We start from the raw sequence: 18,159 nt of genomic DNA, 5'->3' as shown, positions 1-18,159 counted from the left end.
TGTAACATTTGTGGATTTGGATAATTATCAGAGCCGAAAGTTCCTGGGTGAGTTTTTGGTCAGACGCTCTTCTCCAGCCCCGCATACTTTACAAGTTTAAAGAGTTGGGGTTTTGGGTATAAAATTTTAGAAGGAAAAATGGGATAAAAATTAAATATGCATAATTAATAAACGGATTCCACAGTAAAATTAATAATAACCATAGGGATTATGTATAACCTTGCATATCTCAAGTACTTGTGTGACTCTCCACCATGAATAAAACTAATAAAACTGCTGTCATTTTTTTGACAAATTGCTAGATCTGCCAATTTAGCCATTTAGACAAGAATTGATTCCAAATGCCAAATTCACTCACTTTCCATTTGCAAGACAATTCTTCCTGCTTTAGTTTGGTCGATTATATAACCCATAGTTTGTCTGCATGACCTTCAAGACTATAAAGTTATTATGAAGCTTGTAAAGTGGAAGTATAAAGATCTTGAACTTTCCCTTCCAAAAACTCTCTGGCTTTTTTGCAAAATTCGATTTTAAAAAAAATCACCTGTCTTTCATGGGGGTATCACTTGGCATCCTACCCTTCCCTTCCCAGCTCCCATTTGCTTCAGATTTTGCAAAATTAATTTTACTGTATCGGATTTTGTGTTTGCAAGCCAAATTAAGAAACAATTAGCTGTGAAAGGAGATTAAATTTTCTCTCAAAGGCAGCAGACCTTAAGTCTCCAAACGTCCACGAACAGGTTAAAAATGCAAGTCAATTACAAAGAACAAAATTCTGATGGCCAATCATTTTTAGCAGCTATAATTGATTAGTCAATAATGTCATATGTTTGTAAAGTGTATCCTAAATCTTGAATCCTCTCTTGTAGATATATGTGTCTGTCTGTGTGTGTGTATATATTTATCAGCACAAATGCAACATATGTATCATCACAAGAGACCATCCAGACAGAAAGCCATTATTTTTACTGTTGCCTTTGTTACATTTGTGTTCCATTTATGCTGATAAATAAATAAAGGGAGACTAGTATAGATCTATTTCAAGCTATTTAGCTCTCATCAGCTAGCCTGATTTATTTATCAGCACAAATGAAACATATCTATCTATCTATCTATCTATCTATCTATCTATCTATCTATCTATCATCTATCTATCTATCTATCTATCATCTATCTATCTATCTATCTATCTATCTATCTATCATCTATCTATCTATCTATCTATCTATCATCTATCTATCTATCTATCTATCATCTATCTATCTATCTATCTATCTATCTATCTATCTATCTATCATCTATCTATCTATCTATCTATCTATCTATCAATCATCTATCTATCTATCTATCATCTATCTATCTATCTATCTATCTATCTATCTATCTATCATCTATCTATCTATCTATCTATCATCTATCTATCTATCTATCTATCTATCTATCTATCTATCTATCATCTATCTATCTATCTATCTATCTATCTATCTATCTATCTATCTATCTATCTATCTATCTATCTATCTATCTATCTATCTATCTATCTATCTATCTATCTATCTATCTATCCTGTTCGAAATAGCATTCGAATTCATCCCCCCCACTTCCGCCCCGCAGATCACGAAGTCTAAATAGAACCGGAAGTGAACGCCCCATTTTATTTTTAAAAAATAAAACTCTCTAGCTTGGCGGCAGGAAGTGACGTTCGGCGGAGGGTTTGCCTTCCCTGCCTGGGTTCGAGCCGCCCCGCTTGGCTGGGATGAGGCTGGTGACTTGGAACGTGAATGGGCTCCGTGCAGGAGCGGGGTCGGCAGGGTTGAGGAAGCTCCTGGATTCTTTGGGAGCGGATCTTATTTGCTTGCAGGAGACTAAGATAACCCGTGAGTCCCAGCATCCCCACGTGCATCCGTGCAAGGCAGAGATTGACAAGTGCTAAAATGCAAAACCGGGGTTGAAGCTGGCAGGTTGTGTGTGTGTGTATGTGTGTGTGTGTGTGTTTTCCCCGTATTTTTGTATAGGTTTTTTTTATTTGCAGCTTTGACCACTTGCTCTCTGGCCGGACGGGGCTCTCAACCTCCTGTCTAAAATCGAAGCATATAAGAATCGGGAGGAGAAGGAGAGACTGCCCCAAATGGGTCAGCTTCAGACACCATGGTCAGTACAGGTAGTCCTCGGTTTACAACAGTTCGTTTGAAGGTTACAACGGCATTGAAAAAAGTGACAAGATCATTTTTCAGGCTTATGACCTGTGCAGCATCCCCATGGTCATATGATTTATATTCGGATGCTTGACAAGTGACTCATGTTGCAGTGTCCCTGTGTGATCCTCTTTTGCAACCTTCTAACAAGCAAAGCCAATGCGGGCGGGGAGAGCCAGATTGAGGGTGTTACTAACTTTAACAACTGCAGTGATTCATTTAATAACAACTGTGGCAAGAATAGTAAAATGGAGCAAAGTTCACTGAACAAATTTCTCACTTAGCAACATACATGTTGGGCTCAATGGTGGTCGTAACTCAAGGACTAACTGTAGTTGGGAATTGGAGATGGCAGACAAAGTATCTAACTTTCCAGCTCCCGTCCCCAAACCTGAGATTTGTTTGGCTAATTCAGATTTTTATTTTTGTTTATTTGTTTATTTATTTATTTACTTATTTGGCTAATTCAGATATTTATTTATTTATATTTATATAAGTGTGTGTGTGTGTGTGTGTGTATACACACACACACACACACAAACATATATATATATATACACACATATACACACACACACATAAATAAATATAAATAAATAAATAAATATCTGAATAAATATATATCCATACGATTTATAGGCTGCCCAATCCCGGAGGCTTACAAAGAAGAAAAAAAGAAATAATAAAAAGAGTAAAAATAAAAATAAAAACAGGTTAAAATCAACACACGTATATTAGTTTTGATCGGGGCTGGACCTCAACAATGCGGTCAACAGCCCCAGGCCTGCCGGAATAGCCATGTTTTAACGGCTTTTCTGAAGGCCATGAGAGTGTTGCTGGATCAAAACCACAGATTTGGCAATTAGGAACCAGAAATTTAATAGAATTCAGGAATAATTCCTAACACTTATAAATATATTGATTGAAACTATCATTTCGGGTACAATGGGAGCAGTGATGGTGCCTGCTGGGAGCACCGAGTACCATTTCGGTATGGTGCTCTGGAGGGCCCACCTGCCCACCTGAGTTCCTTACCTGTATTTGAGCTCTTCCACACATGGAGCGTACGACACCTACGTGACGCTCTGCCGAGCAGCTGGAGTGTCACGGAGGCGTCGTGGAGGTAAGGATGCATGCGCACGCTATCCATGCGTGCTGCGCGCATGCATGTGGAGGACGCCGGGCTGTACCAGTTGCAGTGGGATCCGGAACCCACCACTGAATGGGAGGGGAAAATATAACTTGCAATGTAGTAGTTGCCTAAAATTTGTTGTTTTTCCTCTTTTTGTATATCAGCAGCTACTTTTCTATGCGATTTGTGTTTACTGTTTGCACATTAATAAAAATAGATTTTTAAAAATGAATTTGGCTAATACATCCTCCATTCTCCCTTCTTCTAGTCCAGTGTTTCTCAACCTTGGCAACTTGAAGACGTCTGGACTTCAACTCCCAGAATTCCCCAGCCAGCATTCGCTGGCTGGGGAATTCTGGGAGTTGAAGTCCAGACGTCTTCAAGTTGCCAAGGTTGAGAAACACTGTTCTAGTCAACGCATACATTTGGAAAAAACCAAAAAGAGCAAGTGTGCAGAGACCTCTCAGTATGACCCCTTGATGGTGGTCCAGCCCCGTCTGATTGGGTGTCTGTTGTGTTCCTTTTTAACTTGTTGTGTCCCATTGTTTTAATAATTCTTTTAAATTCTTTTTTCATTCTGTAAGCCGCCCGGAGTCCTCCAGGATTGGGCGGCATAGAAATTCAATAAATGAATGAATGAAATGAATCTTCAGTGGGTACTTTTTAAACATGCAGACAATTTTAAAAAATGAAATGGGAACTTAATGTAAACAATGAATGAGGCTGTGTCTTTAAGGAAATATAAGATTGTAGCTCCCTGTCCATGGTGTGTACGGTAGTAATTTATTGCTGTAATAATAATTGATAATGTTGCAAGCCTAGATAAACTTGCCTCCTCCTGCTTTTCTTCCACTCAAAGGGAAGAACATGTTGAAAGTGCCTTGTGTAGTTATCAAAAAATAAACATATACTTTCCTCATTAGGATATCTTAATCTGATTACGAGAGTAATATAATGAATTGTTTAAAATGTCAATATTTCTGGATATATAATGTTGGGGAGGATGAAAAGAAAATTAAAAAGAGGATCGCTAGCAAAAAGAGCTGAGGTGGCGCAGTGGTTAGAGTGCAGCACTGCAGGCTACTTCAGCTGACGTTCTGCAGTTCAGCGGTTCTAATCTCACCAGCTCAAGGTTGACTCAGCCTTCCATCCTTCCGAGATGGGTGAAATGAGGACCCGGATGTGGGGGCAAGTTGCTGACTCAATTTACTAAAAAAAATTGTAAACCGCTTAGAGAGGGCTGAAAGCCCTATAAAGCGGTATATAAGTCTAATAAATAAATAAATAAAAGCTGCTCCAGACTGATCTTTTTCCTCACTAAAATTCCGCTTTGTTCTCAGGTGACCTGTTGGAGGAACCATTGGCTATAGTGGAGGGCTATAACTCCTACTTCAGTTTCAGTCGCACTCGCAGTGGATATTCAGGTACTGATGGGTCCGTACAAGTCCAGTTGATTCCTGGATTAATTTCTCGATTCCTGTTGCTGTGTCTTAAACAGTGTCGTTCTCTGTAATAGTAAAGAAATAAGTATGATTCAAAGGCATGATTGAAAATATCTCATGTTTCTAAAGCCAGACTGAACACGTGGCATATTTTTTCAGTGTAGTATTCTAATGTAGTGTTCTGTGTTATTTTGTTGGTATGTAAAATTGTATTATGGTTTGCACACTTTCTTGCATTCACTGTTGCTGCCGGCCAGCGGCCAGAGGAGCTGGCAGCAAATTTGAACAGTGAGGAGGTGGGGGAAGAACATGGGCCAGTCCTGGAGTCTGGGGAAGGTTCTGACGAGTGCTCTGCATCAGAAGTAGAGATGGGGCCAGGGCCGTCTGACAGTTATCAGCTGCCTTCAGAGTCAGACATCAGTGAGGCAGACGAACAGCTGGAGCCTGTTCCCGGTGTGCGCATGCGCAGAGCTGCCAGACAAAGGGAACAGCTAAGGAACAAGGGTTGACTTGGGAGTAAAGCCACAGGTGGATGGTGAATGGCCCCTCTCATATGGAATAAAAGGAGCGGAGGGGTGTTTGCAGGAGACAATTAGTTCATTCCTGCATTCTTGTCAAGTATTGTGGTGTCTCAAAGATATCGGCCTGGCCACTCTCCAAGCCTGATAAAGGTTGGTAATTGTGAACTATCTTGAAAGACTGTGGGCCGGGACTTTTCTGGAAAGGAATTCACTGTAAATTAAATAAAAGGGGTTTATCCGGCTTTATGCTGCTGGGGAAGCCTAGGTCAGAACATAAAATGCCCTTTTTGGCATTGAAACGTAGATTGATCTCTTCTAATCTGTGGCCACTGTATTATTCTCCAGATTTGTTGGCATAATTTAATAAACTTCTGTTGCTTGCTATATTTTAACGGGTATTCCATCAGTTCTTGTAGTTTTCCAACTTGATAAGGATTGGAGCACTGAACTAGCTTCAACTTCTAGTACTATCAGTTCTTGTAAATAGAGTGTATCTAAGCTAAGTTATCTAGGATGTTGACATCTCTACTATACAATATTTTTGTATATTCTTTCTTTCATCTTTTAGCTACCGTTTGTTCATTGACATCCTTTAGCATACCAATTTATGATGGAAAACTAAGCTTAGAGAACTTTTGGAGGTCTTGTTTTCATTCTGCTTCCAATTTACTGTGTCAGGATGTAATAGGATTGTTTTATGCTTGTTTTCCATTTTGGTGGGTTGATAGGAGTTGCTCAGCATGACAATTAAAGGATTGATGTAATAACTAAATAATGATGGTGCCAGAATAAATCCATGCTGAGCTCTTCTCTTAGCAGGAATCTCCTTGGTTTAAATGTCCCTGAGGGCTGCACCTTGTCCTTATCATATGAGATAAACACAAGAGGCTGTTTTTTAATAAAGAAGTTTGAAGCTTATGCCAAACATTACGCTGGGAAATTCCTGGATCGGGATGCTCTGTGCACAGTCACTCATGCCCTCGTCCTTTCTAGCCTGGACTACTGTAACGCTCTCTACATGGGGCTGCCCTTGAAGAGCACCCAGAGGCTTCAACTGTTCCAGAATGCGGCTGCGCGGGTTATCATGGGGGCACCTAGGTGCTCCCATGTTACACCCCTTTTAGGCGGCCTGCACTGGTTGCCGGTTGTCTTCCGGGTGCGATTCAAGGTACTAATTATGACCTTTAAAGCGCTCCATGGCTTAGGCCCAGGATACCTGCGAGACCACCTACTGCCACCGGTAGCCTCCCACCGTCCAGTGCGATCCCACCGAGTTGGCCTCCTCAGGGTGCCCTCGGCCAGACAGTGTCGGCTAGCGACCCCCAGGGGGAGAGCCTTCTGTGTGGGAGCGCCTTCCCTCTGGAATGAGCTGCCCCCGGAGCTTCGTGTAATCCCCGACCTCCAGTCCTTCCGACGCGCCCTAAAAAGTTGGCTTTTCCAGCAAGCCAGCCTGGCCTGAACAAAACAAAACAAATTATTGATTATTGTTCATTTTAATCAAATTTGTTTTTAAAAAATGTTATTGTTAATCTTAATTGGGTTTGTTTTGGACATTCTATTTAATTTTTTTTAACTTTTGTAATATGTGTTGTTTTTTTTAATGTTGTACGCCGCCCTGAGTCCTTGGGAGAAGGGCGGCATATAAATCCAATAAACCAACTAAACCAAACCAAATCAGAGGCCACTCTAAAATCGGGGAAGGTTGTATTATAGCTTTGAACATATAGGTTGCTATTCAGGATTTCTGCAGTTAGTGAAAACGTTGGGCCTGTAATTAAGTCGATAGCCTTTTAGCCCTTTCCGATGCAAGATGACCTTTTAAATCTCCTGCGTTTCTAGGCGTTGCAACCTTCTGTAAAGCTAGTGCCACCCCAGAAGCAGCTGAAGAGGGCTTGTCTGGGCTGTTCACCAAGCACAGTGGAGCAGTCGGTTGTTATGGAAGCACAGAGGACTTCACAGTTGATGAGCTCAAGGCCCTGGACAGTGAAGGCCGGGCGGTCATAACCCGTCACCGCATATGGTAAAGATAGCAATCACAAAGGCGGGGGAAGGAATACCTGTTGTTGAGGTTGAGTTAGCAAAGTTCCTAGAAGCTGACAACTCATCTAATATGGAGATGAACAGAGAAGTAATTAATAAGTGTTTTGTTCTGGAGCCGAGGTGGCGCAGTGGGTAGAGTGCAGTACTGCAGGCTACTTCAGCTGACTGCTATCTGCAGTTCGGCGGTTCAAATCTCACCGGCTCAAGGTCAACTCAGCCTTCCATCCTTCCAAGGTGGGTGAAATGAGGACCCAGACTGTGGGGGCGATATGCTGACTCTGTAAACCGCTTAGAGAGGGCTGAAAGCCCTATGAAGCAGTATATAAGTCTAACTGCTATTGCCAACTGCTATTCAAAGGGGGAAGATAATGTTTGGGGCGTGTGTTCCTGTGGCATCTATTGGTGACTGCTTTAAGAGGCTAACTTTTTCTGGGCTCACGCAGCAAGACTTTTTGGGAATCCCCCCCCCCCCCAATTGATGTGTTTGATTTAAGGAAGTGCTGACAGGCATGATAAGTAGGCTCATGCATATTCTGAATCATTTTCTCAATTTGATTTGTAAACCAGGCATTTGGGAGTTACCTCTAGGCCAGAAAACAGCCTGCACAAATTCAGATAGCCGCTAGATGGTAGCAGAGAGTCAGTTGGTATGCAACCTGGGTGTAGTATGTCTGGTTAATCCCAGTATTTCACAGGATTTACAGATAAATACGGCAGCTCCACGAAATGTGAACAGGAACTCAGAAACTTTTTTTTTTTTATTAAAAAGTTTTAATAAGTTTTACAATTACATACCTTTCCCCTTCCCTCCCTCCCCCCCAATCCCACAGAGCAAATACAGGGTATAAACATTTAACAATCATACACTAACTAACTTTAGCATTGTACCTTCGCTTATTTTTTAACTCCCCTTTTGTAAAACTAACTTTAGATAAATTTTAACATTCTTTGTTCATTCATTCATAAGCTGAAATTTCTTAGTCCCATATTATTGTTGAATATAATCCGTCCATCTTCTCCATTCCAACTTGTATTCCTAATCTGAATGGTCCTTAAGGTATGCTGATATTTTAGCCATCTCTGCTAAGTTCGTTGCTTTTAATGTCCATTCTTGAATAGTAGGCAATTCTTCCTTCTTCCAGTACTGCGCCACCAACAATCTTGCTGCCGTTGTTAAGGAACTCAGAAACTCTCGACCCCAGTCTAAACTCAACAATACGCGTGCAAAGTAAACGGCTCCCATCTCTCCAGATATGATTTGGTTAATAGTGCGGAATTCTTTTAGATGGTCATCGAAGGCACAGACAAGCAAATCTGCCTTGCTAAAGCTATAATTAACTCACTGGAATGAGCCTATATGTTGCTCATGGTAGAAGAATTAGAGATGTATTCGTGGAGATTAAGGCTGTTCTAGCTACTGCAATTACTGTATAATAACATTTTACCTTCAGTTTCAAAGGCAAGTTGAATTTGCAATACTTTTTGCTGAGGAGTGCCAGTGGAGAGAAGTTGTTGCAATGACATCATTCATAATAATAGTGATGATATTTATTTACTTCCTTCCTTCAACTTTGCTGCCACTTGACTTCAGGCTGACTGGGCAACTCACAAAAATATATATAAATTTAACAAAATACATAGAAATACATTACGGGAAATAAATAACAAACCCAGACAAGTACATCAACCTCTGTATGACATATGACAAATATTTTGTTGACGTCCCGCCTTTATTATTTTTATAAACAGCTCAGGGGGTAAACACACACAATATTCCTTCCCTCCCCTGTTTTCTTTCCAATAACAACCCTGTGTGGTGAGTTGGGCTGAGAGAGCATGACTGGCCCAAAGTCACCCAGCTGGGTTTCATGTTTAAGGCAGGACTGGAAGTCACAGTCTCCTGGTGCCTTAACTACTAGACTGAACTGGCTGAAACATATCTCACATTATCATCGTAATTATTCAATTGACAGGATCACCTAATCAGAATTACTCCTGTTTATGTAATAGCCACTATTACATTAGTAAATAGTGGCTTAAAACAAAAGGAGAAGAGGGCCCATACAGTCATTGCAGTGTGTTGGGAACCGTGGCACAACAAAACCACGCTCATCAACATAGCGGTGATTAAACCGCGTTGCTAAAGCCGCGACGTCATCACCGCGACGTCATCACCGCCGCAACAACAGCGCGGCGGCAGAAGGGCGCTTTAAAACAGCGCGGCGGCAGAAAGCCGATTTAAATTAAGGTAAGGGTTAGGATTAGGTTTAGGGGTTTGCTTTAGGGTTAGGTTTAGGGTTAGGTTTAGGGTGCTGAGTGCTTCGGAAGGCGCGGATTTGCCCTCCGCGGTTATGTCATTGCGGTAGGGTTGCGTTTTTACTTAGTGCTTCGGACGGCGCGGATTTGCCCTCCGCACTTACGTTGGTGCGGATAAGGGCTTCGCGGTTTTGTGGTGGAACCTGTTGGGAACATCTTTTCTGAGGATTTCCCAGTTGACCCTTTGAAAATAGAATGATAGACAAAATGTGTTGGGGATTGGATCGGCAGGATGCTTGTATTTAAGATGTGAAGCTGCATACTTTTAATGTCACATGGACATTAAAAGTAACAAACCTAGCAGAGATGGCTAAAATATCAGCATATCTCAAGGACCACTCAAATGAGAGACAGAAACTGGAGTGGAGAAGATGGATTGACTATACTCAAAATAAATATGGGACTAAGAAATTCCAGATAGTTTATGACTGAAGAAACAAGGAATGACATAATCTGTTTAGAGCTAGCCTAGCAAAGAGGAGTTAAAGCTCAAATGAAAGATGATACTAACTTTTTTCTTAAGTTTATCTTAGAATATCTTTGTTAAAGATTTATACCCTGTATTGGTTCTGGGAAGTCGGCGGCAGGTGGGGGGAGGTTGGGGGGGGGATTTGGGAGGGGAGGGGAGGAGGAGGGAGGTAAATATTTGTAAAAGATTTTCTTTTCTAAAATTTTCAATTAAAAAAAATAGATGTGAAGCTGCATAAAGGAGGTGTATAAATGCTAAGTATTAGTCCTTTTGATATATTCCCCCAGTAGCAGAAAACGGGGTTGGAATATGCGCTGAAAATGGTTAGATTCTTCATAATAGGTGCGGTTGGCTGAGCATTATTGGAGGTCATGGAGGGGAGCGTGGCAGGACAAAACCGCGCTCGTCAAAATAGCGGTGATAAAATCGCGTCGCTAAAGCCGCGACGTCATCACCGCCGCGACAACAGCGCGGCAACAGAAGGGCGCTTTAAAACGGTGCCGCGGCAGAAAGCTGATTTCAATTAAGGTAAGGGTTAGGATTAGGTTTAGGGGTTTGTTTTAGGGTTAGGGTTAGGGTTAGGTTTAGGGTACTGAGTGCTTGGGAATGCGCAGATTTGCCCTCCGCGATTATGTCATCGCGGTAGGGTCGCGTTTTTCCTTAGCGCTTCGAACGGCGCAAATTAGTCTTCGCGCTTATGGCTCCGCGGATAAGGGCTTCGCGGATTTGTGGTGGAACCGGAGGGGAGATGGGCAGGACTAACTACACTTTCTCTGTATCGGTAGCACTTCAGAACAGCGGGAAACTCTGCTGACTGTCATCAATGTGTATTGCCCTCGCGCTGACCCTGAAAAGCCAGAACGTGGAGACTTCAAGTTGCAATTCTACCGCCTCTTGCAAGCCCGGGCTGAAGCTCTTCTTAGAGCTGGAGGGTAGGTATGCTGTGAAATCCTTGATTCAGCTGTTATGATTATTGCGTTCAGCTAGGCTAAGCAACATCCTTTCGACTTCCTGCAGTGAGAGGAAACCTCTTGAACTATCTTGCAGGGAAACCTGTAAAGTTTGCTAAATCTAAGAATCTAATAAATATTTGTTCCTATTAGTAAGTCCTGTAAATATCCCTTTGACTTCTTTCTTTTTTAAAGTAGTATTCAAGCTGCTTTTTTTATTTTGACTGAATAAGTTGAGCAAGAGACATATTATATGAGTTTGACATTCGAGACAAAGCCTATTTCATCCCAGATCTGTTCTGAATTTTATGCAACTTGCTTAGTGGGATTCGTGCATTACAGATTGTTCAGAGCCGAGGTGGCGCAGTGGTTAGGGTGCAGTACTGCAGGCCACTTCAGCTGACTGTTATCTGCAGTTCAGCGGTTCTAATCTCAACAGCTCAAGGTTGACTCAGCCTTCCATCCTTCCGAGGTGGGTAAAATGAGGACCCGGATTGTTGGGGGCGATATGCTGACTCTGTAAACCGCTTAGAGAGGGCTGAAAGCCCTATGAAGCGGTATATAAGTCTAACTGCTATTGCTATTGCTATTCAGATTTGTAAATCCTGAGATCTTAGTGGTGTGAGCAAATCGCCTACGTTTTAAGGAAATTCTGGAGCAAAAACTGTGTGTGTTATGCACTGAGCACTATCGTGTGTGTGTGTGTGTGTGTGTGTGTGTGTGTGTGTGAGAGAGAGAGAGAGAGAAAGAGAGAGAGAGAGAGAGAGAGAGAGAGAGAGAGAGAGAGAGAGAGAGAGAGAAGGAAAGTTGGTGGCTAGGTGGAACACAATTCTGGGGAGGTTTGCTTGGAGTGTTTTGTTAAGAACTTGGGAAACATGTCGGAGCTCTTTTCGGATATATTTGTTTGCTTGTTTGGCCGGATATGTTTTTGGTCTGTGTAAATGTATTCAAGGTGAGGGAGTGGAGGTCATGGCCTGCTTTGTAAATGGGAAGTTCCATGTTTAGTGTTTTATCTTCAGCAACAGTAATGCTGGGTGAAAAATTGTAGAAAACAGATGTATTTGAAGCCTAGGAAAGCCAATCGCTAATCTGACCCTTTACGACACAGACCGAAGAGGCCACTTGGTTTAAGTGGATGTTCAATGTTTTACTCCAAAGATTTATTCCAAACTTCTACTCGGAACCAAATTTCTCCTTGCTGATATTTCCCAATGCTGCAGCTGCCTGCTTCTGAGACATCAGCGGCTGTGCTTTATATGTGTACTAACAGTCCAGTGGTGGGTTTCAAAAATTGTTCAAACCTACTCTGTGGGTTTGGCTCCTTTGTGGGAGTGGCTTGCCGCCCATGTGACCGGATGGGAGTGGCTTGCCGCCCATGCGACCGGATATGAAGATGCCGACGACACTTGTCAGAACCACCTTAAATTACCTCACACACAGCACTGGCATGCGTAAGAATATGATGTAAACTTGTTTTTTAAAAGGCGTCTTTGGTTTGCGTTAAAACAACTTCAACACACGCAATGTTCTGATTGCACCACAAACGCAGTAGTCATCCTTACCTTTCACAGAGGCACTGAGTTTTATAAATAGGAGCATGATAGTGTAGAATAATCATATCCAAGGACCAGTGGTGGGTTTCAAAAAAGTTTGGAACCTCTTCTGTAGGTGTGGCCTGCTTTCCGGGTCCACTGGTGGAACCTCTTCTAACCGGTTCGGTAGATTTGACGAACCGGTTCTACCGAATAGGTGCGAACTGGTAGGAACCCACCTCTGTAACAGTCTCTAAAAGGGAGCTGCAGTTTTTGAACTTGAAGATTTTACACGTTCCCTCTCTTCCTCTAGCCATGTGATCATCCTGGGAGACATCAATACTGCACACAGGCCCATCGATCACTGTGATCCAGGAGACTTGGTAAGTGAAGGCCGGGTTCTGACTTAGGGTTCCCCAGCACCACGAAGCCGAGTCCTCTTCCCGATAAACCCCTTTTATTTAATTTACAGTGAATTCCTTTCCAGAAAAGTCCCGGCCCACAGTCTTTCAAGATAGTTCCACAATTACTGACCTTTATCAGGCTTGGAGAGTGGCCAGGCTGATATCTTTCAGACGCCGCAATACTTGGCAAGAATGTAGGAACGAACTAATTGTCTCCTGCAAACACCCCTCCCCTTTCGCTCCTCTTTTATTCCCTATGATAGGAGCATTCACCGTCCACCTGTGGCTTTACTCCCAAGGGACCCTTGTTCCCTTCATCTGGCAACTCTGCGCATGCACACACTGGGAACAGGCTCCAGCTGTTCATCTGCTTCACAGATGTGTGACTCTGAAGGCAGCTGATAACTGTCAGACGGCCCTGTCCCCCTCTCTGCCTCTGACGCAGAGCCCTCATCAGAGCCTTCCCCAGACTCCAGGACTGACCCATGTTCCTCCCCAACTTCCTCACTGTCCGAATCTGCTGCCAGCTCTGCTGGCCGCTGACGGACCACAACAGGCCGTGAGTTCCAGTCCCACCTTAGGCACGAAAACAGCTGGGTGACTTTGCACCAGTAACTTTCTCAGCCCAACTCACCTGAAAAGGGTGGTGGTTGTGGGGAAAATGTTTACCACCTTGAGTTATTCAAAGGAAGTAATAAAATCGGGATGTACAGTAAATAAAGTAATGCTGATCTATAGTACAAGGTTGTTACAAAGCAGGGGAGGGCAATGTAGCCCCAGGCTTGCATATGGCTTTCCAGGCCCTTTTTTGCAGTCCCTGAGACTCCAGTAGTCCATGATTACTGAAACCCAGCAGCTCAGTTTCCTGGGTTGGGGAGGAGATGGAAGCTCTGGTCTTGTGAACCTTAAAATATGGCCAGATTTGCAACCAGAGCCACCATATGTGAGATATGATTCTATTGTATTGCGTGACCTGTCAAAACCGCGGTCCACTAAAGCGCGCCCGATTAAAGCGCGTACGTGACGTCATCAGCAGCGCGACAAATACAACCGCAGAGAAAAAAGGGCGCTTTAAAAAGCGCTTTTAAAGCAAGCCGATTCACATAAAGGTAAGGGTTAGGGTTAGGTTTGGGTTACGTTAAGCGTTAGGGTTAGGTTTAGGGTTAGGTTAAGGGTTAGCGTTAGGTTTAGCGTTAGGTTAAGGGTTAGGTTTAGGGTTAGGTTAAGGGTTAGGCTTAGGGTTAGGTTTAGGGTTAGGTTTGGGGGGGTTAGGTTTAGATTTACGGGTTAATTTTAAGTTTCCCGCTCACAGCGTGATGTTTTCGTCGCGCTGTGATGACGTCACGTACGCGGTTTCGTCGAGCGCGCTTTAGTCTACCGCGGTTTTGTGGTGGAACCATTGTATTGTATTGTATTTAATGGATTTATAGGCAGCCCAATCCTGGAGGACTCCGGGCGGCTTACAGAAAAGAAGTAAATTATCAAAAAAATAAAGAATTAAAAAAGACAAAGAAAACAGTTTAAAAAATCACCATGCACCCAATCCGATCGGGGCTGGACCTCAGTAATGAGGTCAACAGCCCCAGGCCTGCTGGAATAGCCAGGTTTTAACAGCCTTTCGGAAGGCCATGAGAGTGGGTGAGGTCCGGATCTCTGGGGGTAGTTCATTCCATAGGGTCGGAGCAGCTACAGAGAAGGCCCTCCTCTGAGGAGACGCCAGCCGACATTGCCTGGCTGACGGCACCTGAAGGAGGCCCGCCCTGTGCGATCTTACCGGCCGTTGGGAGGTATGCGGCAGTAGGCGGTCTCACAGAGCCAAGATGGCGCAGTGGTTAAATGCAGCACTGCAGGCTACTGCTAGATCAGCAGGTCAGCGGTTCAAATCTCACCGGCTCAGGGTTGACTCAGCCTTCCATCCTTCCGAGGTGGGTAAAATGAGGACCCAGATTGTTGGGGGCAATATGCTGACTCTCTGTAAACCGCTTAGAGAGGCCTGAAAGGCCTATGAAGCGGTATATAAGTCTACTGCTATTGCTATTGCTAGGTATCCAGGTCCTAAGCCATGTAGGGCTTTAAAGGTAATAACCAGCACCTTGAATTGCATTCGGAGACCAACAGGAAGCCAGTGCAGCTCGTGGAGGATAGGTGTAACGTGGGTGTATCTTGGTACACCCAATATCGCTCGCGCGGCTGCGTTCTGGACTAATTGTAGTCTCCGAACGCTTTTCAGGGGCAGCCCCATGAAGAGCGCATTACAGTAGTCTAGTCTTGAGGTGACGAGGGCGTGAGTGACTATTTGAAGTGCCTCCCAATCCAAATAGGGCCTACCCCTATTTGGATCAGGATTCTACCCATTTTGAAGTCCAGGTCTTCTGTGCTGGGCTGGTCCAAAATCTTGCACCCGTTTGATGCTACACGGAAAGCACTTTACTCTCATTAAACTAGCCTGATGGCCTTATAACGTATCCCTAATGCTTCTCTTCTGACTGCAGGAATCCTTCCAGGAGCATCCTGGGCGTCGCTGGCTGGACGGCTTCCTCTGGGAGCCTGGCAGAGATTCTGAGAAGGAGAATCTCTTTGTTGATACTTTCCGCTTTCTGAACCCGAATCAGGATGAAGCCTACACTTGCTGGTGTAACGTAACAGGATCCCGGCATGTGAACTACGGTACCCGCATTGACTACATCCTGGCTGATCGTGCTCTGGCATTGTTGGAACTGACCGATGCCCAGATTATGCCAGAGGTGTTGGGCTCTGACCACTGTCCTGTCCAGGCTGTGCTGAAAAGTACCTGCTTAGCTGCCCCACGGTGTCCCCCGCTCTGTACCCGCTTCCTGCCTGAGTTTGCTGGCACCCAACAGAAGCTCAGCCGGTTTCTGGTCAAAGTGGAACAGACCCAACTGCCTGGGAAGGCGCAGAAACGGAGCAAAGCAGAGAGAACCGCCATGGGGGATTTGAAGAAAAGGCGGACCGGCCCAGCACAGGAAGGGCAAGGGGATTTGCGTAGCTTCTTCAAAGCCGGGAACTTGGGTGCTGAGTCTGTAGATGATGGAAGGGGCCAGTCAGTTTTGAATGTGGTCCAGAGGGCGGAAGCAGAAGATTCTGGGAAACAGCCTCCTATGGAGAGCATTGAAAGGATAGCTGATAAATGTGGGGTAGAGAAAGTCTCGGGGGTAACCCAGACGCCTGTCAAGAGTCCAAAGAAAGCACCCTCCAAGGGTGTGACCAGCAAGGCAGCTATGAATTGTGAGAAAAACACACCTCCCTCTACGCAAAACCAGTCTCTGTTGTGGAAGTCGCTGCTACCTGGCCCTGCACAGCCACCTTACTGCAAGGGCCACAAGGAGCCCTGTGTGTTGCGGACAGTGAAGAAACAAGGACCAAATTGTGGACGGCGCTTCTTCGTCTGTGCCCGGCCTCTGGGGAAACCCTCGGATCCCCGTGCACGGTGTGACTACTTCCTGTGGGCCAGCTAAGGCACTTCCTGAGTAGAGGCCGAATCTGATTTGTGTTTTGGGTGCTATGTACTCCATTTGAACTGCCTGGGCAGGCCACTCTGACTTGGGATGAGTAACTTCCAAGTGGCTGCACGAGGTCAACAACGCAGATTTTGTCCTGCTCAACACGTCTCTTTTATATCACAGGGATTTCTAAAAGGATCCAGGCAACCTTTGATCTCAGTCCTCTTTTCGCTGTTGTCCCATTAAAAATTTGAATCTTTGTCATTGCTGAGAAATGACTCTCCTTTGTAGAAAACCCAATTTTTTATAAAAAAAAACATTTGTTAAAATAAAGATCTTTGGTCAAAACAAAGACCCAAACACCCTTCTGTGTTTTCTCTGTAAATCGGGGGCGTTCTTCTCTGAAAAGAGAGGAGGTGAGGCTAGGAAACCTCACAGCTGTAGTTGGAGCTTGTGTGAATGCTTCTAAATCGCTCTTTTAATGTGGTTGGAGAATTTCAAGTAGAAGGGCCAAGTAAATCATGGTCAAAACTCAGGAGGGTCGATTTTAGTTTTGAAAACAAAGTTCTGGGTACTTGAGAGACCGCCTGCTGCCAATTACCTCCAATAGACCGATTAGATCCCACAGACTAGGCCTCCTCCGAATTCCATCCGCCGGCCAATGCCGGCTGGCGACTACCCGGAGGAGAGCCTTCTCTGTGGCTGCTCCGACCCTCTGGAATGAGCTCCCCATGGTGATTCGAACCCTCACCACCCTCCAGGCCTTCCGCAAAGCCCTTAAAACCTGGCTGTTCCAACAGGACTGGGGCTAAAGAGCTTTTGCCCCCCCTCTCGAATGGTATGGTTGTTGTGTGCTTTTAAATTGTGTATTGTTTTGTTCGTCTTTTTTATCCCTTATCTGTATCCCCTTCCCTGACTTGGATTGTGAGCCGCCCTGAGTCCCCTTCGGGGAAAAGGGCGTCATATAAATGCAATCAATTCAATTCTGCCTACTTTCGCAGATGATTGAAATAATTCCACTAGAATTCCCCTTTCTTTCTGCTCTATTTTCTCCAGAATTCGTTATCTGCTGATCCTATGTAGGCTTTTCATTTTTGGATGTTCCTATTAATTGGCATAATTGGTAAACAATCATGTGGAACAGTGGTTCTCAACCTTCCCAAGGCCGCGACCCTTTAATACAGTTCCTCATGTTGTGGTGACCCCCCCAACCATAGCAATAGCAATAGTTAGACTTATATACCGCTTCATAGGACTTTCAGCCCTCTCTAAGCGGTTTACAGAGTCAGCATATTGCCCCCAACAACAATCCGGGTCCTCATTTTACCCACCTCGGAAGGATGGAAGGCTGAGTCAACCCTGAGCCGGTGAGATTTGAACAGCGGAACTGCAGAACTGCAGTCAGCTGAAGTAGCCTGCAGTGCTGCATTTAACCACTGCGCCACCTCGGCTCTACCATCAAATTGGTGCTCGGTTCCTAAAGACTATTGAAAATATGTGTTTTCCGATGGTCTTAGGCGACCCCTGTGAAAGGGTCATTCGACCCCCAAAGGGGTCCCGACCCACAGGTTGAGAACCACTGATGTGGCAAATAAGAGTGTAATCTGTGTGAGCCTTTCACTTTGTTCCTTGGAAAACTGAGTTACAACTTAGTGTGTTGTACTCAGCCAGCTATGACTTACATTCTACCAGGGCTT

At 44.2% G+C, this 18,159-nt stretch overlaps 1 protein-coding gene across 1 annotated transcript; it reads left to right on the top strand.

The window, feature by feature from the left end:
* The first annotated feature begins 1,722 nt into the window (after nt 1–1,722).
* APEX2 (apurinic/apyrimidinic endodeoxyribonuclease 2) lies at nt 1,723–17,105 on the top strand. Its single transcript, XM_087710804.1, has 6 exons — nt 1,723–1,877; nt 4,668–4,751; nt 7,130–7,310; nt 10,901–11,047; nt 12,911–12,980; nt 15,494–17,105. Exons 1-6 carry the CDS (start codon nt 1,757–1,759, stop codon nt 16,475–16,477), a joined length of 1,587 nt encoding a protein of 528 aa, XP_087566930.1. The 5' UTR covers nt 1,723–1,756; the 3' UTR covers nt 16,478–17,105.
* Nucleotides 17,106–18,159: the final 1,054 nt, after the last annotated feature.

The sequence above is a fragment of the Thamnophis sirtalis genome, unplaced genomic scaffold (genome assembly GCF_051295495.1).
Source record: "Thamnophis sirtalis isolate CommonGarterSnake01/CBP01778 unplaced genomic scaffold, rThaSir2_p1.2 scaffold_3, whole genome shotgun sequence".
NCBI classification, from domain to species: Eukaryota; Metazoa; Chordata; class Lepidosauria; order Squamata; family Natricidae; genus Thamnophis; species Thamnophis sirtalis.
The sequence above is the reverse complement of the archived record's forward strand: the minus strand, read 5'-3'. Positions and strand labels throughout refer to the sequence as shown.

Excerpts from the sequence above, each read along its gene's own strand:
- APEX2 (XM_087710804.1), top strand. The coding sequence starts at position 1,757 with ATGAGGCTGGTGACTTGGAACGTGAATGGGCTCCGTGCAGGAGCGGGG. Across the intron at positions 1,878-4,667 it reads GCAGGAGACTAAGATAACCC|GTGACCTGTTGGAGGAACCA; the intron begins GTGAGTCCCAGC and ends CTTTGTTCTCAG. Across the intron at positions 11,048-12,910 it reads GCTCTTCTTAGAGCTGGAGG|CCATGTGATCATCCTGGGAG; the intron begins GTAGGTATGCTG and ends CTCTTCCTCTAG.